At 49.8% G+C, this 26,078-nt stretch overlaps 1 protein-coding gene across 7 annotated transcripts in view; it reads right to left on the minus strand.

The window, feature by feature from the left end:
- CDK5RAP2 (CDK5 regulatory subunit associated protein 2) overlaps positions 1-18,229 on the minus strand; it is a 181,408-nt gene extending 163,179 nt beyond the window's left edge. For 4 of the 7 annotated variants that reach the window (XM_055579480.1, XM_055579482.1, XM_055579481.1 and 1 more), the window contains exons 1-3: positions 18,002-18,227; positions 8,144-8,211; positions 4,599-4,666 (exon numbers count right to left, since the gene is read on the minus strand). In XM_055579480.1, coding sequence (XP_055435455.1) covers positions 4,599-4,666; positions 8,144-8,211; positions 18,002-18,057 — 192 coding nt within the window. In that variant the 5' untranslated portion in view covers positions 18,058-18,227. Of the gene's footprint in view, positions 1-4,598; positions 4,667-8,143; positions 8,212-18,001 lie in introns of all 7 variants that reach the window. The other 3 variants (XM_055579484.1, XM_055579483.1, XM_055579478.1) reach the window with 2 other exon arrangements.
- Between the last annotated feature and the right edge of the window lie 7,849 nt (positions 18,230-26,078).

Consider the following 26,078-nt stretch of genomic DNA (forward strand, 5'->3'; position numbering starts at 1 on the left):
AAGGCTCTGGAAGCAGCCTGGACAAACGGGGTCGCAGGCCTGCCAATGTGGCAGCGCCAGACCTAACAGCCACCTCTGGTCACTTCCAGGTGCGCGCCACATCCGCGCACGCCGCTACCTCAGAGCTTCAGGTCCTCGCACACCGGGTGCGGTCGGGGGCAGGGGAACCACCTCCGGCAGGAAGACACCCAGCACACAGAGGCCACAGGGCAAACCTGGAGAGGCAAACTCCTAGCCGTGGCACAGATAAAACATCAAAGCTGACCAACTGCCTCGCTGAGACCAAGACTTTTCAACAAAACGGAATAAGCGCCCGATACAAACACCAGAACCTCAGGGCAGCTGGGCTGGAGACAAGAGCAGCAGAACCTGTCCCAAGGGGAAAAAAACACGTAAGTGTACAAAGACACGGGACCAGGACACTCATCACTGCTTTGTTTATCACAGTGAGGAATTAGACACAGTCTGAACGTCGCACAGGAAGAGGTTACGTAAATTTCGGTTCAACCCACCCCTTTTAGCACACGTCTTTATGAACTTAAGATGGCCATTAAATAATACTATCCACCTGTATCAACAGAGACAGAAAGCTACACATGTCACAGTAAAAGCCAGAAGTAAACGCTTCTATCTGTGAATAAAGAACAGCTACCCGGACTGGACACGCTGAACCAGATTCTGGGTCTTCCCACTCACTCACAGCATTTTGAGAGAGACAAAGGGAGAGACAGAGAGTAGTCCCTGGAACCGGTCACACCAGAGAAGCAGAGTCCTTTACAGAACGCTGCTCAGCCCAGCCTCCTCTGGTCCGGGGCACTCCCCATGACGTTCTCACCCAGAAGGACCGACGAGGCAGGCTCCCGCTGAAGACCACACTGATCTGCCAGCCTCCTACCACAAGGCCGGCCGTTCAGATGACGACAGCCCAGCTGAGGAAGGGATCAGACAGCAGATCCCCAGATGACAGACTCACAAGAAGGTGTGAGAAGGGACACAGAACGCCGAGTGCAGCAGAAAGACAGAGGCCTGGGTTCAAAGACCATGTAAGTCCCTGCCCGTCTCTGGGCTCGAGGCCCCTGTGCCAGATGCAGGGCCTGGATGAGGCGATCCCGGGAGCTCTTTTAGCACTGCAGTTCTGACTCTCTTCTCCACGCTCTTTTAGCACTGCAGTTCTGACTCTCTTCTCCACGCCTCCAGACCCCACCACTCACTGCACCTCCTTACTGATCACAGCACCACCGGCCTCAGGGCACCCAGCCTGGCTCATCTGTGAAGTGACTCCAGTCACTTCCCTCCCCAGATTAAAACTTACAGCTGACGCCCCTTCATCTTCAGCACAAAACTCAAAGCAGTGTAACACAAGAGCCTGCAGAATCTGACCCCCGCCTGCTTCAACAGCCCCACTTCTCTCAAGCACCCCCTAAGCCTTCTTCCAACCAAAGGGCACTTGGATTCCCAGCCTCGTCATGCCCTGTCATGCTCTCTCTATGTCTTTGGCACGTGTGAGTCCCTCTACCTAGGGTCATCTCCCAGTCTTCCCACCTTGGCTAATCCCTACTAGTCTTGGTGACCCAACTCAAGAACACCCACTCCAGGGAGGCTGCCCAGAGTCCCCTGGGCCAGGACCAGGCCCCCGCTCTACGCCCCACAGCGCCCTGGACTTAACCTCAATTACTGCATGATTTTCCTATCCATCTCCCTAAACAGACTGTGAGTCTCCTGATGGGCACTTAATCTGCTGCAAATTCCCTAGCCCCTGTCACAGGACATGGATTTGAAAAGATTCACTGATGAATGGCTAAACTCCAAGCAAAACCAAGAGGCCTGTATTTTGCTAGACCGTCGTTACCAGACTCTGATGTTCAGATATCCGTAATCCAAGACTAGGATAAAAGAAATCACAAGTTTCCCCTTTAAGTCCACAGTATTGTGGCCCTCTCTTTAACATGTATGTGAACTTTAAAATCAGCATTAGATGCCAAGAGCATTTCCTATAAGCATCCCAACACAGAGACCCTGCATTTAGTAGTTCAGGCCAGATGAGGATTTTCAGTGACTTATAAAGACCTGAAAGGGAGACAACGAGAACCATGCTGTCATTTCAATTTCAACTGCAGAATTTGTTCTTGAAAGTGCTACAATAAAAAATATTAATGTCATAAAAAATAAAAAACCCTAACAGCAGCCAAAGGAGCACAGTCATAAAGCCAAAACATAAATCCTAAAACATGCTGGCATAGAAGGCTCTCCCTTGCCTTTATGAAAATCAGTATTTGGGTCATCAAGAACACACCTGAGAAAGGGAAATGTGAGTCACGTGACAGAGTAGAGAAACAGTAACAATAAATATAACCATAACCGTGAGGAGAAACGCCTAACACACAGGACGGACTCAGTGCCAGGCATGTCGCTTCACACACCTTCCCTCAGGAACCTGCACAATAGCCCTGGCAGGCAGAAACTATAACATGCCCATTTTAAAGACAAAGAAAGTGCAGGGAGGGTAAGGTCACCCAAGGTCACCCAGCAGAAGCGGATGGGCAGGCGGTCTGGCTTCCGAGGCCATGGCCCTGGGCACAAACCGCGCCTGAGGACGGCCTTGCCATCTCGTCTCTCGGCCTCCGTTTCTCCTCTCTCCTGAGGGGCTTCCCTGGTGGCTCAGACGGTAAGGCGTCTGTCCGCAATGCGGGAGACCCGGGTTCGATCCCTGGGTCAGGAAGGTCCTCAGGAGAAGGAAATGGCAACCCACTCCGGTACTCTTGCCTGGAAAACTCTATGGATGAAGGAGCCTGGTGGGCTACAGTCCATAAAAGGGAGCTGGATTCAATTCTCAGATCTCTCCCAGTTCAAAAGGCAGTGACAACACGTGAAGCTAAATCTCTAAGATTGTTAGGTTTTTCCATCTAGAAACAAAAATCAAAGCTGTGCCTTTCAAAAATTAAATAACTCTGTATCTCGCAGAGCTGCTTCAATATTAAAGTAATATATATGAAGAGCTTAACACTTATAGTTCCCAGCTCAGAGCAAGAGCTCAATAAACAGTAGCTATTATTACTCTTATGATAAAACACGAACAACCATTTAATAGTGGAGCACATTTTAATTATACACGATGTGGAATAATCAAATCTCATTTGTTTGAGGCCCCAGACCCCACAGCATATATCAGGTTGTACAGTTGAAATTATAACAACTCAACGCTCCAGAATTACTTGTTTCCATTAGAGATCTGACAAGTCATTTCTTCAATTGGTCACTGGTGGTTTACAGATAACTATTAGCAGTAATGAGTGTTCTAAATTAAATCCAGAGACAGTCCCGTCCTGTTCGGGAAAGACCACTGGGGAGAGAGAAACATGGTTGAGGAACGTCCTTCCCTCTGCGTCCTGCGCCCTCTCCCTGATAAATACCTCCCATGTCTTGCATAGTATGGATTTCATTTGGTTACAAATGAAGAAGGGTCTAATTCTTCCCATGATAAATGAGCATGCTGAGCAGGTAACGTGTTAAGCAGAATTGGAATTGGGGAAATAACCTTATTTTCCTGTTACTTGACAACAGACCCCATCCACTAACAAATGAAACGCAGATGCTGGCAGACAGAAAGCACTGAAGTCAAATCCATCGCCGAGCAATCCATTCTCAGACAATTACCACAGCAACCTGGGAACACATCGCTCACGTTTCATTCAACAGAGATGCAGCCTGCAAGACGCAAAGAGGCCGCACCACGTGGTAGAGAGAACAAACAGCTTTAGAGTCATTAGAAACCCGAACTCAGATTCCAGCTCTGTTGCTCATGCACTATGTGGCCGTGAGTGAGGCTCTCCTGGTCTGAAGACTCCTGACCTGTAAAATGCGGCTAATTCAGAAAACCTCAGTCACAGGACAGCTTCAGAGGGGACCACGAACAGCACGCCCTCCATCACAGGGAAGCTCCTGACACATGTTGCTGCTGTGCTGTGCTTAGTCACTTAGTTGTATCTGACTCTTTGCGATCCCCTGGACTGTAGCCCGCCAGGCTCCTCTGTCCATGGGATTCCCCAGGTAAGAATCCTGGAGTGGGTTGCCATGCCCTCCTCCAGGGGATCTTCCCGACCCACAGATCAAACCCATGTCTCCCTCACCGCAGGCAGATTCTTTATCACCTGAGCCACCAGCAAAGCCCAAGAATACTGGAGTGCCTATCCCTTCTCCAGGGGATCTTCCCAACCCAGGAATCAATCAAACTGGGGTCTCCTCCATTGCAGGTGGATTCTTTACCAGCTGAGCTACCGGGGAAGCCCGTGAAACACCTTAGCGCCTCTCAACTGTGCTCCATGGTGACATCTTCACCTTCAGGACGCCAGAAATACACCAAACTCCCCGAGGCTGCAAATCACTGATGCCGTCAGAACCCGTAACTGGCCTGTGTGCAAAGGGCCAGCCGTGCAGGAATGCCACAGTGCTCCAGAGAGAGCCCACAAGCCCCAGCACTCCTCCAGACTCTGCCTCATCCTGCTTGAATGCTTCTCGAAAACCCAGGCTCCCTGTGGGTCTGCTGGATAGCGGGCACAGACATGAGCCGTAAGGGATGCTAATACAGTGTCTCTACTTACGTTTTCAAAGTCCTTCATGTTCCGCGCTCTGGTGGGAGACACCTTTTCTTCCGACACGTTTGGGAGCACTATAAAAAAGCAAAACAGACACGGGAAAACATCACAACAGGCAAACGGCCCCACACCCCTACAAGGGGGAAAAAGGATAGCTTCCACATTATATTCTGTCTTGTGATTTGAGTCTGCTGCTGCTGCTGCTAAGTCGCTTTAGTCGTGTCCAACTCTGTGCGACCCCATGGACTGCAGCCCACCAGGCTCCTCTGTCCATGGGATTTTCCAGGCAAGAGTGCTGGAGTGGGATGCCATTGCCTTCTCCGTTAAGTCATTATATTTCAAATATTTAAAAATTACTTAAACTGGCCCCAATGTAACCATGTAAATGTCAGAAGAATGTAAAAAGGTGTGGGTTGTTGAGTCATGTCTGACTCTTTGCAACCCCATGGACTGTACCCCGCCAGGCTCCTCTGTCCATGGGATTTTCCAGGCAAGAATATTGGAGTGGGGTGCCATGTCCTCCTCCAGGGGATCTTCCCGACCCAGGAATCCAACCCACGTCCTCCCACATTGCAGGCAGATTCTTTACTGTCTGACCACCAGGGACTCCCCCCGTTAAGCATCAGAAGATGGACCCAAAGGGGCAGGCAGCCAGCAAAGCAGAACCGCCACGACACCTACGCCTCCTGCTGGTCGGCTGGGATGGCATCTTCATACGTCGGCAATTAAAACAAAGCCTGTCTGACTTGGCAGCAGGGGTTGGCACGTTTTTTCTTAAAATGCGAGACAATAAATATTTCAGGTTCTGTTGGCCAGACGACACAAAGCCCCCCGCTGTCACAGCCACTCAACACAAAACAGCCACCGAGGCTTCAAAAGCCGAGCAGCTGTGTTCCAACAGAAGTTTTCTTTCAAAAGCAGGCCGCGGTCGGAAACTGCCGATCGCTGCTTCAGGGCGATTCCAGACTCAGCCAAAACCCAAATCATTCCACAGCATCTCTAATTCGACAAACATTTATTAGACCACTCCACCGTGCCAAGCGCCAGGTGAGGTGCTGGGGAAGCAGTGGCGGAAGAGTGGCGACGGTGAAAGCAACGGCGATCGTGCGCCCAGCAGGCAAGACGGGGACGCGTGAGCGGCGGTTCCGCGTGGCCCAAGTGCCGGGCAGTGCTCAGGCGCTGACAAGGTGTGTGCTGAGTGAATGGATGAATTCACTCCTCCCCCAAGTCGGCGCTGGCGGCCTACTCTCTGCCCAGTGCCAGTGTAGAAACAAAACAAATAGAAGGAGCCAACAGTCCAGAAAGAAGGGACCGACGATAAACGAGGGCGATTACAGAGCATATCCAAGGGTGATAAATGCTATGGAGAACAATACCGTGGCTGAGGACAGGACGCGCCAATAGCAAGGGAGGGGTGAGGGCTGCAGTTTGAAATGAGGTGGTTAAGGATTTCCCTGGCAGTCCAGTGGTTAAGACTCCATGCTCCCAACGCAAGGGCAAGATGCAGGGGGCACGAGTTGGATTCCTGGTCAGGGAACTAATGAGGTGGTTAAGGATTTCCCTGGCAGTCCAGTGGTTAAGACTCCACGCTCCCAGTGCAAGGGCAAGATGCAGGGGGCACGAGTTGGATTCCTGGTCAGGGAACTAAGATTTTGCATCCTGCACACCATAGCAAAAAAAAAAAAAAAAGAACACAAACAAATAAGGGGGTTAAACTGAGGAAGGGCTGACCTCTGGGCAGACTCGGACAGGGCACAGAGAGAGGCCTGGGGTGGCAGGGACCTAGGGGACCTGAGGACCAGCCAAGAGGCCAATGGATGAGAGAGCAATAAAGGGGGGGACAGCAGAAGAGGGGGGAGCAGGTGCTGGGAGACAGGCTGAGTAGGGCCTCTCAGAACACGAGCTCATGGGTAGCGTGGGGGACTTCGGTTTCCACAGGCTCCCTCTGGCTGCCTTGCTAAGAACAGATCTTTATGAAAGGCGCTGAGAGAGAAACGAGGAGACCAGGTAGGAGAAAGCCGGGAGAATCCAGGCCAGAGGTCACGGTGCTTAGGCCAAGGAAGGCGGGTGAGGAGCAGTCCGATTCGGGATACTCCTAAAGTGGCCAACACGAAGAAAAGCGATGAACTGCAGTGAAAATGCAAGGTTCGGAGAGGAGAGCGCAGGGACGGCAACCTGGGGAGAGCCGGGGAAGCGTGGGCTGCAGCTGAGTCTTCAGGGGGTGGCCGGTAGAGGGGAGCGAAAGCCATAGGATGGCAAGGGCATGGCGCTCGGGGCTCAGCAGAGAAGAGGCTTGGGAGCTGGCAGGGGCGGCCAGCAGGCCCCGCACGCCAGGCCGGGGGCACACGGCTGCCTGCCTGCTGCTCAGACAGGCGGGCTCTATCACCCACGTGCCCCCGCCCAGGGCCCCTCACCCTCCAGGTCTCCAGGCCAGGTCCCCTGCCAGGGACACTCTGGCCACCCCACTCCTTCCTGAGGGGAAACCTGCTTCTCAGCCCATCGCCCAGCTCCTCAACCCCCAGCTGGCTGCGCGACCATTCTTTGCCTGCCTTCCAGGCGTGATCGGAGCCATGATCCAGGCTGAACCCCAGTGCGGAGCGGAGCCCCGAGCCTGGCAGGAAGCACACCAGGGCTGAATTAAGGAGCAAGCCGATCAAGTCTCTGGTCCCAACGGCCTCAGGGCAGAAGGCAGAAAAACCAGAACTGTTGCACTGCATGCTTAAAGTAAAAGTTGCCAGGTTCTAAAGGAAAACCTGAGGGAGAATTAACATATTCTCACCGTGTGAAACTTAGGTTATCTGCTCTAAAAACTCCTTCTTTCTGCCCGTAATCTCATTACTCTGGAGATGGGGGAAATATCTCTAAGATATTTCAACAAGGCAAATTATTAGCACTTCCCACAGATACTGATGAGAGCATCCACTTTCTTTCAGAAACAAAAGTTATGAGGAAGGCTTAGCAAAATCCGAACTGCAGAACAGAAAGTTTCCTCATAATCCAGCTTCAACCCAGCAGACTGCTTATTTGCTCAGCGCCGTCTCCTGTGGTCTACCCAACTATGTGTCTCCGAAGGGCAGGCCCGTGTAGGAATGCCAGGCCCCAGCCAGCACACGGAACCCAGCAGCCTGCCAGGAAGGCCTTGGCACGCTCAGGTTTGGACAGCAGCCCTCCAGGGCCTCCAGCCATCCGGGAGCAGGACCCAACAGAGCCTTTGAACCTGACCGAGTCACCGACTCAACACCCAACCTCCCTTGGTCATTCAGTTCAGCAAACACTGGCTGAACCCCCTATGCAAGCGTGGTAGTGAGAAATGAAACTCACGAAGTGTGGCCCAAAGGACATCCAGTCCCCTAGCTTGGTGCTTATGAAAGGAGGTGAGGAGCGGGTCAACATTTACATTAAACACCACGCCCTTCTTGGGAGCACCAAGCCACGCCAGGGGAGCGCTGGGCCTTGGACCCACTGAAGCTCAGGCCCAGGCTCCCAGCTCAAGGGCTCACGGCCCTCACGGCCAAGCATCCACTTCCCCTGGTCTTATTCTGTGTACTTACCACCGTTTCCCGAACCAGGATCAGGGCTGATGCCTTCCGGGTCATCTGGCACACCGAGAGCAAGGCCACTAGGAGAGAACACGGGTGACAAAAGAAGAATCACCATGTGAACAGCAGAGCCTGCCGGACCCCCTGCACTGCACCCGACCGGCAGCGGAACCAGCCCGAGGGCAGGCAGTGCGCAAGTGAGGAACCCAGGCTCTGGGGCTGGGCTGTGGCTCACTCCCGAGTAAGGGTGCTCAGTCAGGGATTCATTCACACAGCAAGTGTTCCGTGTGCCATCGAGGGGCTGGGTGCGGAGGCACCAGGCCAAACATAAGCTCCTGATGCTCTCGAGTTATACTTTCGTATTAATTCAGTACACGGGGACACCACCCCTCGACCTGTAAAGATTAAATAAACTAGTGCATATAAACGCTTAGCACACAGGAAGCGACCAGCAGAGGCATCGACCGTTGTTTTTGTCAATGCTACGATTATCATTATCAATATGCCTATAAGCTTAAAAGTATCAGGTACTAATTTGGATGCTTTAAGAACATCAGACAAAAATGCAAAATTCACTGATTCCAGAAGTTTTACTGGCTAAATTATACAAGCAGGTTCAGGGAGGTCTGGAGGCACTAAGAACTAAACCATGATAGGAGGTGTGGTTCAACACAAAACGCAGTTCCCTGAATCCTGTTCTAAACTCCGCCATGTACCTGTTCCCGGCCCCGCTTCCTTCATCTGCAAAAGAACAGCAGCTACTTCATGGAGTAATTGGTGATTAAACAAGACACCTAGGATCTAGCAGGTGCCCTGCACACTGTGAGTGTTCCATAACTGGGAGCAAAGTGCCCTCGTCACCATGAAACATACGATGCTCTATAACTTGTAAATGATCTACCTTCACGAGAACTGGCCAATTCCCTGAGGGTCTATGCATTTTACAAAGGAAGATAATTTCAGTGGCCTAGCCAGTCGCAGGGCAGTTAGTCAGAGAACCAAGTCCAGAATCCAAGTATTTAATGTCTAAAACCCAACAATGCCTCCCTGTCCCAAGCTGTAAACTAGGAGCTGATGGCAGTTCAGCTTGACTTCTTGGCAATTTGCTCTTTCCAGGCCTCTAAATACAGATCCATCCTGTTCCTAGGACAGTGTTGTCTGATCATCAAACTCTGCAGTTGGAATGAAACTTCAACATCAGAATCAAGCAAAAAAATTAGATATCATAAAATTTCAGCATCAGGAAAATGATTACATAAAATGTGTCTGCTATGAGGATATCCAGAGGGAAAAAAAAAAGCAAACTTAAGTAGGATATGCCTTCAATTACTGAAAGACAAAAAAAACACATGTATACTAAAGTCACCTCAAATCCTTCCTGCAAACTAGGGGGCTATAAAGTACACATAACAAGTGAAGTATTAAAAAGCATAATTTGTAGGAAAAGGAGAGATATTCAATATTTTCCTTTTTAACTCTTTATAATTCTTAACTCCCTCCAGTATCACTAGGACAAACTCCATTTTCTAAACAAACTGTAAAAGTTTGCCACCACTCTTTGCAGTTGGTGGCTCAGTGGCCCCAAAACTACACACACAGCTTACTGGGAAGCTCAGCCGACTCTGGTCTCCACATCCCCAAGTCTAGGCTTCTCTCCATCACAGCCATTAATTCGCTACCATTGGAGGAAATGGCCCATCAGTGACTCAAGCCAAGACCAATCACGGCTGAAAGCCACGTGGCAGGCAAAGCCAACGAATCTGGTCTTAGACAAGTTTCCAAGAGGCAAAATATGAAAAATGCCATTTGACACTGCAACTCTTAGAAGAAACCGCTCTTTAACGCAGAAATTCCGGCCTGGCTCCCATCAAACCTCCATGTGGGCTTTACCTGCGCCCCCTTTGAAACGTCGTGACCCTCGGGCATCAGGGCTCTCTGTCGGTTCCAGCCACACCTCCAGCTTCAAGCCTTCAGCTTTAGGTATCCATTCCGATCCCTCACTCTGGGCCTAGGTTGGGGCTTTCTGGGTCCCCATCCGAAATCAAACCCAGGCAAAGGAAGAGGGCTGAGATGAGACTTTATCATGGTGTGGATGGAGGAGACCAAGTTCCGGGAAGGGAAGGAACTTATTTGCTCCAAATCACACGGGGCTGGGTAGCAAAGTTGAGGCCAAAATCCAGGCGTCTCAGGGCCCAGTCCAGGCACTCAGCTCCTACTCAGAGGGCACCTGGTCAGGGCCAGCGTAACCACGGCCGCCACCCGCAGGGGCGCCTGCACAGACGGTCCCCGCGCCCAGGGACGGGCGGCCTGGCGCCGCCTCCTCACCACAGCTCTCCTGGGCTCCGCGGTCCTTTTTCAGTGCTGCCGTTTTCTCAAGTTAGGAAAAGGGAGGCGGGGCAGAGTGACTACGCTGAAAGACCCCAGCCGGCCTGGTTGCACAGCCCATGCTCTTCGCCTGCGTACCACCCCGGCCCCACGCGGGCTCAAGGGCCGCGGTGAGGGCCCAGCGCCCCGAGGCAGGGCCTTCAGCCCCGCGGGCAAGTGAACCGACACCCCTGCACCTCGCCGCCGCCCCGCCTCGCTCAGCCGCTGCCAACGGGGCCTGCCCTGGCGGCACCAACCAGCGGCCGTCCACGAGAGGGCCCCAAAGCGTTTAACCGACGAAGGGCTGTGAGCGCCCTGGATCAGACCGCACGTCCCATTCAGAAAACGCACACCAAGTACACGCCGGTCTGTCTCTCAACAGCTTGCTTTTCACTCTAGGTCATCTGTTCCTAATGAGACAAAACTACATATAAATGCAAGAGACGGACGAGTTCTTCTTGACTACTACTCGCATCTTGGTCTCCCAGAAGAAGGAACCACTCTCGTCAGTAAGATTCCCGACCTTTCTCTGCGTGTGTAAGTGCACACTATTCTGCAGCGTCTTCGCTGAATGTGTCAAGATGTTTTCATGACAGTACAAACAGATCCACAGCAGCGTTCTTAACTCCTGCAGAGCATTCTACAGCAGCGTTTTTCAAACTTCACTGACCCCAACCAATAGAAGGAAACACATTAGCCTTCATTCTTCAAGTGCCTCCTGTTCTGTTCCTTTCTTCTTTTTTGCTTAATTCTGGTTCCAACCTACTAAATCGAATTTCACAAGTTGACACGGGTCACAGTCTGAAAGAGACCTCTCAAAAGGATGTCTATTTACCAGGTACCGTGTAGGAAACTCAATTTCTTTCCAAATTGTTCCTTTCACAAACAATGCTGTATCTCCTTATATGGGTCTCATTGTCCACAAGCAGGAGGATTTTTCGATAGATAACAAGTGGAATTGCCGTATCTAAATACATTTACATTTTTTCAATGGGCAAAGGATTTGAAAATATACAAGTGGCTAACAAGCACATGAAAAAATGTCCCACGTGGTCAGCTGTTAGGGAAATGCAAATCAGTACCGCAGTGAGATGCCATGCCACATCCCACAGGATGGCTACAATAGAAGCCAGACAGTGATACGTGCCGACAAGGCAATGGAGAAATGAGGGTCCTCACACAGCGTAGGATGCTGAGTGTGAGATGGTGCCGCCACTGTGGAAAAGAGCTGAGCAGTTCCTCCAAATGCTAAATACACAGAGACCACACGACTTAGCAACCCTACTCCCAGAGAAATGAAAATTTATGTCCACACAAAAACTTGTACACACATAAATGTTTATATAGCAAAAGAGCCAGAAAAGCAGAAACAACCTAAATATCAGCAACCAATGAACAAACAAAAACGGGTACATGTTTATAACAGAATACTCAGTCACAGAGAGGAATGAAGTACTAACACAGGCTACAACACAGAGGGATCTCACAAGAGTCCACATATTGTAGTGTCTCATTGCCAGAACAGGCAAACCAATAGACAAAGAGTAGATTGTGGTTGCCTAGGTGTTCTCGCCTGGAGAATCCCAGGGCCGGGGGAGCCTGGTGGGCTGCCGTCTATGGGGTCGCACAGAGTCGGACACGACTGATGTGACTAAGCAGCAGCAGCAGGGTGCAGGAAGGGGGCAGGGAGTGGAAACGGGGAGTGTGGTAGACTGAACGAGCCCCCTGGAATTCATGTGATAAAACCCAGCCCCCACCTGCGGGATGTATTAGGAGGTGAGCCTTGGGGAGGTGATTAAGACCAGATGCGCTGGAGACGGCGGAGCCCTCAGGAATGGCACTGGCGCCTTTAAGCGTTTCCAGAGCTCCTGCCTCCTCTCTTTGCTCTCCACCATGTGAGGGTACAGTGAGAAGGAGGTCCTCACCAGAACCTGACCACACTGGCACCCTGACCTCAGACTTGCAGACGCAGGAACTGTGAGAAACCAATTTCTGTTGTCAATAATGGGCTTCCCAGGTGGTGCTAGTGGTAAAGAATCCGTCTGCCAAGCAGGAGGCGCAGGAGACATGGCTTCAATCCCTGGGTCAGGAAGATCCCCTGGCGTAGAAAATGGCAACCCACTCCAGTACTCTTGCCTGGAAAACTCCAAGGACAGAGAAGCCTGGCGGGCTGCAGTCCATGGGGGTGTGAAGAGTTGGACACCACTGAGCATGCACGCAGGTAGTCAGTAAGTTACCTAGTCTACAGTTTTTTGTTACAGCAGCCCAAGCTAAGACTGGAAGTAAATGCTAATGGGCACAGGGTTTTTTTGGATGATGAAAATGTTCTAAAATTAAGATTATGGTGATGATTGCACAACTCTGTAGATATACTGGGAAAAAAAACACTGAATAGTATATTTCAAATGGGTAAACTTTATGGCATATAAATCACATTTCAGTAAAGCTGTTAAAAAAACACAAGGCACATTTTTAATGCCAAACTGTGTTCCAACAAGTTGTACCATTTACACTCTGCTGTGCACTTTTTCACGCAGTGATTATAAAGCAGCATTTCACTACAAAATAGGGAGCCTATATTCACGGTATTTATCTTTTCAAATAGAGATTGAACAAAATTGATTCATTCAACAAATAACTGCTGAGCCTATACTATGTACCAGACATCGTTCTTTCTAAAGATCCAATCGGGAAAAAGCCACACACAGCTCCCTGCCCTTGCTGAGCTAACCCTGGCGACCGGGAGCGTCTCCCCAAACCTCACAGCCCAGGGGTACCTCTAGTCCGAGGTCGGCCTTGGATCAAGCTTTCAAGCCTTCACCAGAAATTTCATCCCGCCATCCTCTTTCTCAATCTCCTTCTACAAAATCCACGAAGGTATCCTTTGCCTAAGAAAGTACAAACTGTGTACAAACTTACAGGAGACATTTTTTTTGGTCTGCCCCTAACCAGGCAGGAGGCACTCAATGGCCATATGCTTAAGGAACCCACAGATGAGCAGGCCTGAGCCAGGCCTTCGGAAACTCACAGGCAGAGGCAGAATCCTGGGCATGAAACCGAAGGGGTGAACCCGGGGGAGTGGGCACAGAGGACTTTGTCCAGAAAACGGTACAACACGGTAATAGCTCAACAAAAACCAGCCGACACTGAACGTACTCCCCCATCGGTTCTAGGTGCTTAAAACATACAACTTTGCTTCATCCACAAAGTCACCCAACAAAACAGAAACTGTCACTGAAGAGAAATTAAGGATTAAGAGAGTTATGTGAAAAACTCCAGCAACATGGCTAGTACCCCGCTGAGGCAGGATTCTGACGCAGGCGTCCTGCGTACAAAGCCAGTCCTTTCGACACCATCGGGTGGGACCTAATGAAGGGGCCTCAGGGACCAGGATCCAGGCCTAAACCTCACAGAGCCGGAGCTCCTGGGGCACCCACCGGTGATCAAGCCTCGAGAGGGCACACTGCCCTAACGCAACAGAAGGCCGAGGACAATCGGACTTCAGTTCAGTCTCTACAACCGGGGCCTGGAGATTACCAAGCAGGAGAGTATCCATATCAGCGTAAAAAGATTCCTCATGTTCCAGGGGTTTCTCTCCTCCACTCGGACCACCTGATGGAGAAGCTGACTCTTTGAGGGCCAGTTCCAGCCCACAGCAGGTCCACAAAATCCTCCCAGAATCCTCTCAGAATCGGTTCAGAGAACTAGCTGGAAGGCAGGATAGGGCACCAAGAGCCAGGCTTTGGAATATGTAGCTGGATTTTAAATCCTGGCTTGATCACATACTTTTTGGTGGGATCTCGGGGTGCTCACTTCACCTCTCTGAACCTCAGTGTCCTCACCTGGAAAAAGTGAATAAAATCGTCACCTCACCGGACCACTGTTCATTCAGGGAATTAACAGACAGGTACTGAGCCCCTACCATGACCAGAGACCACGTTAGGAGGCGGCATCACAAAGATGGTCACGATGCAGCCCCTGTTCTCACGCAGGTCAGAGTCGAGTCTGGGGAAAGACAAGTGGACAGCTGCGCCTGCGGCGGCCAGTGCACACAGCAGCTGCGGCCTGAGGCGCGGCTCCTCTAAATCGAGAAGGGCGGTAACTGTGAAACACATCCCGGGCTTCAGAGACTCAGTAGGATCAGATAGAAAGCAAAATAGCTCACTGATATTTATTTGTTTACAAGTTAGAATGATAATATATGGAAATATTAGGTTAAATAAACATTATTAACATTAATTTCAGCGGTTGCTTTTTATGCTTTTAATGTGGCTATTAGAAAACTTTAAATTACATACATGGCTCAAATTATATACTGATTGGACTGCATTAGTCGATAAAATTCAGTGAAGTCATGGGACTTCCCTGGCAGTCCGGTGGTTAAGACTCCGAGCTTCCACTGCAGGGGACTTGGGTTTGATCTTTGGCCAGTGAACTAAGATCTGGCATGATGTAGTCAAAAAAAGAGAAAATTCAGTGATGTCAATAAGGGCTATGAATACATCAGTGATGGGGGACTAAAGGAGAATAGAGGGCCCAGGTGGGGAGAGGGGATGTCAGTGAAGGATTCCTAGCAGTGACATCTAAACCGAGACGTGAAAAATAAGGCAGCAAAGCAGAAGAGAGAGGGCAATTCAGGCGGCAGGCACAGCAAGCACCCAGGCCCAGCAGCAGAAAGAACAAGGCAGATCATTCATAACAGTTTGGCAGCCAGCGGGGTGACAGGCTTGGAGAGGAGACAGGGAAGGGAGAGGGAAGACAGGAGCCTAGTGAGGTGGATGGGGCCACAGTACAAAGGAGCTCAGAAGCCACATTAAAGAACTTGATCCTGAGGGCAGAAGGGAGCCAGGGAGAGTCTTAAGCAGGTAAGAGATTAGCTCAGGAATGTATGCAGCACCAGGGTTACCAGCAAAGGCAGGGAAAGGAGTGCAAGGAAAATATTTGATGTTTTGTTCAGTTGCTATCCTGGGTCAGACATTGGGCTAAACTATTTTAGACTCATCCATTTTACAGATGATGAAAACTGAGGCTCACAGAGGGTGACTTGCCCAAGGTCACATGATTGTTAAGTGTCAGAATTGGGATGGAAACCCAGCTAGGTCTAGGCTGAAGCTCCAATACTTTGGCCACCTGATGCAAAGAGCCAACTCATCGGAAAAGACCCTGATGCTGGGAAAGACTGAGGGCAGGAGGAGAAGGGGACAACAGAGGACGAGATGGTTGGATTTCATCACCGACTCACTGGACATGAGTTTGAGCAAGCTCCAGGAGGTGGTGATGGACAGGGAAGCTTGGTGTGCTGCAGTCCACGGGGTCTCAAAGAGTAGGACACAACTGAGCAACTGAACAAGGTTCCAAAACTGGTACTGAGATGTGAAAAGCTGCCTGAGAGAGTGATGTGCCTGACTCTTTGCAACCCTGTGGACTGCAGGCCTCCAGGCTCCTCTGTCCATGGAATTTTCATAGGCAAGAAAACTAGAGTGCGTTAACCATTTCCTACTCCAGGAGATCTTCCCCACCCAGGGATCAAACCCATAGCTCTTGAGTCTCCTGCATTGGCCGGCAGATTCTTTGCTACTGAGCCACCTGGGAAGCCCTGAGTAATAGCAGACTTTACCTTAATGGCAGTGAAAGGCATTAAACATATAAAGTGGCAGACTGTGATGATCAGATTTGTACTTTTAAAATGCGCTTTTGAGCTGTAGTATAAAAGGCTATCAGAGGTGTGAAGGCAACCAGGACAATCCAGGTGAGGGGTGATATACCACTTACCGACTGAGCTACCAGGGAAACCCACAATACACCCAGGCAGTGGCAGAAAGACGATGAGAAAGGAACATGACAAATCACCTCTGGATTCAACTAGCAGGAGCTTCAAAGGGCCTTACTCTGTGTCTGATAAAATTGTTCAGTCGCTAAGTCAGGTCCGACTCTTCAGGACCCCATGGACTGCAGCACACCAGGCTTCCCATTCCTTCGCCACCTCCCAGAGTTTGCTCACACTCATGTTCATTGAGTCGATGATACCATCCAACCATCTCATCCTCTGTCATCCATATAAATGGTTTCTCTGTTAGGCTCTCAATAAACAGAGCAACCATTTGTCCAGGTTTGGCCAAGATAGGACCTGTTTATGTCTGCTGTTCAGGAATTGTGTCCATTTGACTCTTAAAAGCATCCAGATATGCACACAACAAATAACATGTCACCCTTTCAGCTAGGATCTGTTGACCAAAAGAGGCAGCATGTTCCTGGCAGAACTGGACAAATGCCACAGATTCTCTGGGCTGTCCTCTGAGTCCTTCTACCCTCTCCCCAACCGGGAGCCCAGGACAAGCAAAGGGGCCCAACTCCATAGCAGTGCGGGACCTTTTCAGGCCTTCCTCCCAAGAGAGACCCCAACCCACCGGCAGTGGACTCCAACTGCCTCTTGGGACAGGTTCATTCGGCCATTATCCCCCAATTTGTACTACTGTCGTTGATGACCACAACGATGGTGGTGGTGATAATGGCGGGACCAAATCATTTTTAAAGCACTGATAATATGCCAGGCCGGAGGAGGCAATGGCACCCCACTCCAGTACTCTTGCCTGGAAAATCCCACGGACGGAGGAGCCTGGTAGGCTGCAGACCATGGAGTCACTAAGAGTCGGACACGACTGAGCAACTTCACTTTCACTTTTCACTTTCATGCATTGGAGAAGGAAATGGCAACCCGCTCCAGTATTCTTGCCTGGAGAATCCCAGGGACCAGGGGAGCCTGGTGAGCTGCCGTCTATGGGGTCGCACAGAGTCGGACACGACTGAAGCGACTTAGCAGCAGCAGCAATACGCCAGGCACTACACCTGCCAAGCAAATTGCTGGGCAAGCATCTTCTCATCTAATCCTCACCCCAACTCTGTTGGGTGGATATTACTACCAGCCCCATTTAACAGATGGGAAAGTAGATTAAGTCATTTCATCCAAGTCACACAGCTAGTTAGTTAAAGAACTGGACTTGAATCTGTTCTGTTCAACTCCAGCCGAGGTTCTTAACCACTGCACCCCATGGCCTGAGTCTTGGTGGCCACTATGTGAATCATAAGCAAAGTCTGGACAGACCAACTACACTCCCGACAAGGAAAGCAAACCCCCAAACCACAAAGAGGCATCAAGTACCCTCAAGGTCCCCGTCCCTCAACCAGCCCTCACTAACTGCACACTCCAAGACGTTCCATCTCCCTCTCTTTCAGAGAACCCCTTACTTGTCCCTCATCTCCTCTTCAAAGTATGTCCCAAAACGAGACAAGGGGGCGATGCAGGTAGGGACCCTCAACCACCTACACTCAGTTATCAGTGGGCGGGTCCCCAAAGAGATCGCCCCCGAAGAAATCCATCTCACACACTCCCCACGTCAGGAACCCTCAAACCCCATCAGGAGCAAACCTCGAGTCTCGGATGGAGCGAACCCCCATCCGTGGGAACCCCGGCCCGGTTACCGCGAACCCACAAAGCCCGGGCCGCACCTGCAGCCGCTACGCGTCCCGGGGAGGGTGACGTCTTCTTCCAACACCGAGTCCATCGTGGACACAAAGGAGGTGGTGGCGCTGGTGTCTAGCGACGGCGCCACTGCTTCCCCCACGGGATCGCGACCCGCCCGGCTCCCCAGGTCCCCGCCCCCTCCAACCCAGCTCTTGTTCGGACTCCGGCGGCGCCGCTGGAATTCAAACCGCAGCGGCCGCCATCTTTCCCGGAGCCTCTTCCTACGGAAACGAGGCGGGGTCGCCGAAGCGCGCGCGGTGAAGCCAACCGGACTGGACAGGAGACCGGGCAGGGAAGCGCTGGCGGGACGCCATCTTAACTAAGGGCAGAGCGCCTGCACTTGTACCAGAAAGACCAAAGGAAAGAGAGGTGGGCTGCCATTTTTAGTGAGGGCACGCGGGCCGAGGCTAGCGCAGGTGCCATCTTTGTTGAGGGCTGAACCAGATTTGGGCCGTTAATTTAAGCGGGAGATGGGAATTCAGCACCAACTTCTTGGGATCCGCATAACTCCTAATCAAGTGTATACTCCGAACCTGAGGGTCTGGGCATTCCAAAGGCTTCCGTCTTGAACTGAAACTCCGTTAATCGGTTGCGGGACTCGCTTTAGAAAAATCCTACCTACATATTCCCAACTCGAGTAATTTGCACACTTGGTTTGAAATAGATAAGCGCATCCCTATAAGCCTAGTGGTCAGGGACACTCCCTCTCCAGCCTCTCACTTAGTGAACTTTTATTACCTGTAGGGCTCGAATTATGCACCTGGGATCACTATACTGAGGCGAAATGAGGGGAAAGACTCGCCTAACCCCATGCACCGGAAGGCTGTGGACAGGACAGATCCCGTGGATCCTGCGGACTATCAGTATATCCGAGCTCTCTGCTAGCCCTGGCCGCCTTTCTTAAAGCACACAGCAATCACTAGATCATTTTGGCAGAGCTTGACCTGTGAAAGCAACCTTCTCCTCATCTTGGTGTTCCTACCCTCCTCTGCAGACTGTCAGGAGAGTTCAGAGAGCCGGGTAAAAATAACTTGAAAAGATGAATAACTGGGTAGATGTACCCATCCTCCTTCAGCCTCAGTTTCCTCATTCTTTCCAAAAGAGGCCTCTTTAATACTCTGATCTACATCAAACCCTTTATGTATTCTTAGCAATCTATTTTTTTCCCCTTTGTGGCACTTACCACATTTTGCAATTCCATACTTCTGTATATAATTTTTTTTTATGTCTTCGGCACTAGACTCGAAGTTCTGTGAGAGCAGAGACTGTTCAGAATTGTTCAGGGCTGTATCTCCAACACCCAGCACTTTGCCTGCCACCCAGCAGGGGTTTAAATATATATGTTGATGAATAGTTCACTCAATATGGAAAATGGGGCTAATATTATCCTGTGAGGTTTCTTCAAGTTATTTTATTGAAGTATCATTGACTTAGAATGCTGTGTTAGTTTCTGTTGTACAGCAAAGTGATTCAGTTGAATATATGTATGTATGTGTGTATCTGTCCCCTTCTCCAGGGGGTCTTCCCAACCCAGGGATCGAACCCAGGTCTCCTGCATTGCAGGTGGATTCTTTACCATCTAAGCTACCAGGGAAGCCTATATATGAGAGAGAGAGAGAAGGCAATAGCAACTCACTCCAGTACTCCTGCCGGGAAGGTCCCATGGATGGAGGAGCCTGGTAGGCTGCAGTCCATGGGATCGCTAGGAGTCGGACACGAATGAGAGACTTCACTTTCACTTTTCACTTTCATGCTTTGGAGAAGGAAATGGCAACCCACTCCAGTATTCTTGCCTGGAGAATCCCAGGGATGGGAGAGCCGGGTGGGCTGTCGTCTATGGGATCACAAAGAGTCAAACACTATATATATATATGTATGTATGTATATGGGCTTCCCTGGTGGTCCAGTGGTCAAGAATCCATCTGCGAATGCAGGAGACACAAGAGACACGGTTCAATCCCAGGGTCGGGAAGATGCCCTGGAGGAGGACATGGAAACCCACTCCAGTATTCTTGCCTGGAAAATTCCAGGGACAGAGGAGCCTGGAGTCACAAAGAGTTGGACACAGCTGAGCATGCGTGTTTGTGTGTGTGTGTGTGTGTGTGTGTGTGTGTGTGTGTGCGCGCGCGTGCGCTTATAATATTCTTTCTCAGATTCTTTTCCATATGGTTTATCACAGGATATTGAATAGTCCCCAGTGCTATATGGGAGGACCTTGTTGTTTATCCATTCTATATACAATAGTTTGCATCTTATCCCGCAAGGTTTTTGTAACAATCTGGAGATGACCTCAGATTCCTTTACTACCTAGTCAATGGTAATCCCATCTCTCTCCCTCCCACAGCCCCCACCAACTGTCTCTCTCTCACACACACACACACCCCTTAGTGAAGGCGACAGATCACTGCCCCTGTCCCTCTCCCATCCCCAGATCTTCACCCACCTCCAGAATCAGCAATAAAATAACAGCCTGAAAGAGAGTGGGCAGGAACCAGTGGGCACGCAGGGAAGGGGCAGTCCTCGATTCCCTGGAACCAACAGTTCAATAAGATGAGCATGTCCAAAAGCAGGGAAGCTGGGGTGTCAGGATTCCTGCCGTGATTCCGCCACTGACTCCCTGTGATCTTCGGCAGACCGCTCCTCTTCTGGGCCTCAGTTCCTACAGCTGTTAAATGGGAGGATTGGACTGGATGGCTGTCTCAAGACCTCACAGATCTAGAGGAGATTTCTTTGTGTTGATTTCAAAGCTTCTAATGCACAGCCAGCTCTGTTCCGGTGTGGAGGGCTGAGTTACAAATCATTACTTCCCGAATGAAGGGACTAACTTTCCATGCAGCAGATGAAAGCTCTTGAGAAGGGAAAGAAGGCAGGGGTTGTGTACATTTTGGTGCTGCTTACACGACACTTGTGCTAGGGACATCACAAACGCTACTGCATCCAACACAACCACCCTCCGGATACGGTGCTACTGTTATCCCCGTTTCACTTACACATGGGAAGACTGAGGCTGAAAGACATAAAAATAACCTTCTTGAGGTCTCCCTGCTGGTAAGTGGTAAAGCTGGGACTTGAGCCCAGGTCCCTCTGACCCTTCCTGAAGGCTCTAATGGTTTCAGGAAGCCTGTCCCCTCGATTTGCTTCTCTCCACTTTAGAATTTGGGACTGAGAGGTGAGGTCTACATTTAGACAGTAGTATTTCAGAGATATGTCCACCAGACTCTACAACCTAGACACCTGCTTCCAGGTGGCCCCGAGATGAATCTAGATGTGGGCAACTCAGGACCGGAAGTCTAGGTGCCGGGATCCTGACTCTGGAAGGTTGTGCAACTTATCCTGGGACCTGGGTCTCTTTCTCTGGCTCCTCCTTGATTTTCCTGTGTGTAAAATGGGACAGGCCAGCTGAGCTGACACGGTTACGTTAGATACGTTGGAAACGCTAAAGAAGAAAGAGCCGGAGGGGTTCTCCTTATGATGAATCTCCTGCCTGTTCAGCAAATGGCCATATCCCTGGCTTGTGTGCTAAAGAGGTAGTGAACCTGGAAACTGAAAATAGAATCAATTGCACAAAAGATGGACTATTTGGAAAGTTGTTTTTCCTGTTTTCATGGTCAGGGACGAAGCCCTTTGCCCCGTCTCTGTCTCACCATGGCCTTTCTTTCTGCCAAGCCTGGAGGTGACGTCACTAGCACCAGCTGTTTGGGCTATCTGGCGCCATCTCCTTGACGACAGCCACCCGGCCACAAAGCTGGCATTATTATTTCCTTGGGCAAGGCCATATCGAATGGCTGGGAGGAAGTCGCTTGCAGCCAGATGTTTCTCATTAGGGTGAGCCCTCAAGACACAGGCACTGCCATCACTAGCAGTGAAAATAAGTTTCACAGCGTCAGTTCACGCACACGGCTACTTTGCTCTGTTTCCTTTTATCCTTGCAACACTGTGAAGAAGATTAGGATGCTGTCTTGCTCTTCAGGTTAGGAAAGTAAGGCTCAGGGAAGGGAAGAGAGTTGCCAACAGCCACACTTTCTTCCTTTCTCTCTCTCTTTCTTAGCTTTTCATTTAGAAATAATTTCAATCTTAGAAAAAGTTGCAAAACAAGTACAGAGATTTACTTATATAACCTTCACCCAGCTTCTTAAAACACTAATATTTTACCTAACCATAACACAATTGTCAAAAAAAAGAAATTACATTGATATGATATGATTCACCACAGACTTTATTTACATTTAATCAGTTTTCCCATGAATGCCATTTTTTTGGCCCAGGAGCCATCCAGGATTCCATGTTGCTCTGTCCATGTCTTTCATGATGTTGACACTTGAGGAAAGTTCCTGCTAGTGATCTGGGCTCATGTGGTGTTTCCTCATGATAACATTGAGGCCGTGCACTTTCAGCAAAAGTGCCACACAAGTGATGCTGTGCCTTCCTCGGGTACCAGGAGGCGAGTGCGTGTTCTCAGTCGCTCAGTTGTGTCCGACTCTTTACGACTCCACGGACTGTAGCCCATCAGGCTCCTCTGTCCATGGGATTTTCCCAGCAAAAATACTGGAGTGGGTTGCCATTTCCTTCTCCAGGGGGTCTTCCCGACCCAGGGTTGAGCTTGCATTTCCTGCATCTTCTGCATTGGCAGATGGATTCTTTATCATCTGCACCAGTAAAGATGGATTCTTTACTGCACCGCCTGGGAAGCCCAGGAGGTAGATGATGTTAATATGTCCCTTCAGTTGGTGCTGTTAACTCTGTTTTCTTGAGTAAGGTGATGTCTGTGAGGATTCTCTGTGATAAAATTGCTATTTTTTAAAATTAATAAAAATCATGGTGGTATTTGAAGCTACATAAATACCCCATTTTTCATCAGGTTTTCACCCGCTTATTTCAGCGCCCATTGATAATTCTTACCGAGAATCTCACAGCATGCTTCGCCCATCGATGCCGTCGCGTTTTCATCATCCCTTCTCTCTTTACTCGTTGGAGTTCCACTGTGAGGGAGAGCTTTCTCTCCTCCCGCATTTATCCAGTTTGTTTCTTTAAATCAGGATGGACTCGTGGATCTTTGTTTTACCTTGTGGGTTAGAACATATCACCGTCGTTATTTCTTCTGTTACACAAATTGTCCTAGATTTGACCAGGTCGCCCTTTGAACACAGAGGCGTGCCAAGATTCGAACCCAGGTCTGTCTGGTCCCCAGGTCCGCAGTACTCCTGGCCCGTGACCTGCCCCCTTGCTCACAGCTCTCTTCCCAGCCAGCCCTCGCCAGCGGCAGTCCTTGACCAGTCCCCGGTCAGTGCCCCCCGTCTCCCCACAGGATGCTGGGTCCCTCACCAGTGCTGTCCTCCAGGACGGATGTCTGGCCCCACGCTGTGCGCTGTGCTCAGTGCCAGTCTGTCAAATTAACTCCAGTTGATTTTCTCCTCCAGATGGGGAGAGGGGTGAGAAACACTCAGTATCGAGGGGATAGCATGTCGATTATTGGGCTCCAGAGGGTAACACATACCAGCATCATATGGCCTTAGATCTGCCAATGCACCTCTCTGGGCTTCTTTTCTCATCTGTAAATTCAGTGCATTAAACGTTGAGGCTCCCCTCAGCTCTACCCTTCCATAAATGATGAATGTTAATCACCATTGATTAACACCAATGCATGATTAACATGCATTGAGCTCTTTGCCAGGCACTATGTTAAAACTTTACGTTCAATCCTCGCAGTAACCACGTGAAACAGGGACCGATTATGCTCCAGTTTACAGCTGACACAACTGAGGCTTAGAAAGGAGAGGGGTTTGTCTGGTCACTCAGCAGCCAAGTGGTGGAGCTGGGAGCTGAACCCAGATTTTATTCTACAGCCCAGGCTTTTGGAAACCATGCCACTGTGCCTTTCACTGAATTGCTGTTATCTCTGCAGTCACTAAGCTGGTTAAAATGCAGATAAGTATTATAAACCAAAATAAAACATCTTGAATACTTCGTTGGTATAAGATTAATAAGAGTAAGATTCTAGGAGCACAGAGAGAACAGATGAGTCATTCGGACTGAGAGGTAGAGGTAAGGGTGTTTTATAAGCAAGATGTGTGCCCTGCAAAGGCAGAGGAGAAACCGGCACTTGCCAGAAATAAAAGAAGACCGCTGTTTGATGCAGCACCATTTACCAAGCCCATGTCAGTTTCCTTGATGCTGTCTCATAATTCTAACAAGTTTGCTGTCCTTTATGAATAAGGAAACTGAGTCCCAAGAGACAAGAACTCATTTTTCCCAGGTCACACGGTAAGCTAGTCACAGAGGAAGAAACTTGGACCTCAAGTTTTCTAGTTGCCAAAAGCTGGTGCTCCTGATGTGTGTGTGTGTGTGTGTGTGTGTGTGTGTGTGTGTGTGTGTGTAACTTACAGAAGGCATCTCAAATCAAGATCTCCCTGCCTAAATTGATCATGCTCAGTACCATGGCCAGATCCCCATGCAGCCAAAGCCAGAGTCTGACTATAAGCGAGTCAAAGACTTCTGGGAAAACTGTCCTAAGGTACCAGGGAGAGCTTCCAAGCATTCTTCCCAGCTGCACACGTGAATATGTAAAACAGCAACAGCTGTAGGCAAAGATGGGAAACTGAGCTAATCAATCTTCCGGACATTTTGCAGATTAAAAGAATCTCAATGTCTTGATCACGATTTGCAGGATGGGGTGGTACACGTCGCTTCTCCCTTAAATGTGGTGAATTCCTAATAAGAGAACAGGCAGGACCTATGAAGGAGGACCACAAGGAAGGGCTGTAGGACCCGATTCCTCAAAGGGATGAATGTGAAGGACCTGTGTCCCTGCATATGCCTCTCCCCTTGACTGCACAGCGGGCGCCCTGTTGAGGACGCCCAGCCAAGGACGGGCAGAGACTTGAAGCCCAGCCCACGCTCTGCCTGCCAGGCTGGGGGCTCCACTTCCCACGCTGAGTCCACTGCAAAGAAGGGGCATCTTTTCCTAACTCCCAAAGGAACTCGGTGTGCTAGTGCTTCTGAAGAACCTAGAATCCCTCTCCTTCCCCTTCTCGGCCCAATTCCCAGTTTCCCCACCCACAGTTTAAGAGAATGCTCTGGGCCACCTTCTCTATAGTTGCCGCGCCTCTGAACTTCCAGGGTACCTGGTCTTACTTATGGCACTAACACAGCTCTATACTCATCCACTAACTTGCCTGTCTCCTCAATTAGACTGAGCTCCTTGAGAACAGGATGTTATTTTACATCAGTTTTCAGTTCAGTTCAGTCGCTCAGTCGTGTCCGACTCTTTGCGACCCCATGAACCGCAGCACACCAGACCTCCCTGTCCATCAATTTCACCGAGATATATCTACATACAGTAACACAGATGATTTAAGTATACATTCTGACCTGCTTTGGCAAATGTATATGCCCAGGTAACCACCACCACAACCAAGATACAGAACAGTGCTCTGAAAAAGAACTCAGACGATGGAAATGTTCTGAATTAGCACTGTCCAACGGAGCAGCCACAGGCCATGTGTGGCTATTGAACCCTGGTGATGTGGTTATGGGAATGAAGAATTTAATCTTTAAATTTTTATCTTTTTTTTGAAGTACAGTCGACTTACAGTTTCAGGTGTACAACAGAGTGATTCACTTTTGTTTTGTTTCTCAGATTATATCCCTTTATAGGTTGCTACAAGATACTGGGTGTAAGTCCCTGTGCCATTCAGTAGGTCCTTGCGGCTTATCTATTTTCTATATTCAGTCTGAATGTGTTAATCCCATACTCCTAATTTGGCCCTCCCCCTCTCTCTCCCTAAGGAGACCATAAGTTTGTTTTTTCATGTAGGAAACCATGGTGTGCTTTCTAGCATTAAAGATTTGCCTTTTCTAGAGCTTCATGTACCAGGCATTACAGTATGTACACTTTTTGTGCCTGGCCTCCTTTGAAAATGGGAACTTTTAATTCTATACCCTAAGGTCTATTACATGCACTTAGTCGCTCAGTCGTGTCCGGCTCCTTGCGATCCCGTGGACTGTAGCCGCCAGGCTCCTCCATCCCTGGGATTCTCCAGGCAAGAATACTGGAGTGGGCTG

The sequence above is a fragment of the Bubalus kerabau genome, chromosome 4, assembly GCF_029407905.1.
Source record: "Bubalus kerabau isolate K-KA32 ecotype Philippines breed swamp buffalo chromosome 4, PCC_UOA_SB_1v2, whole genome shotgun sequence".
Taxonomy (NCBI): domain Eukaryota; kingdom Metazoa; phylum Chordata; class Mammalia; order Artiodactyla; family Bovidae; genus Bubalus; species Bubalus kerabau.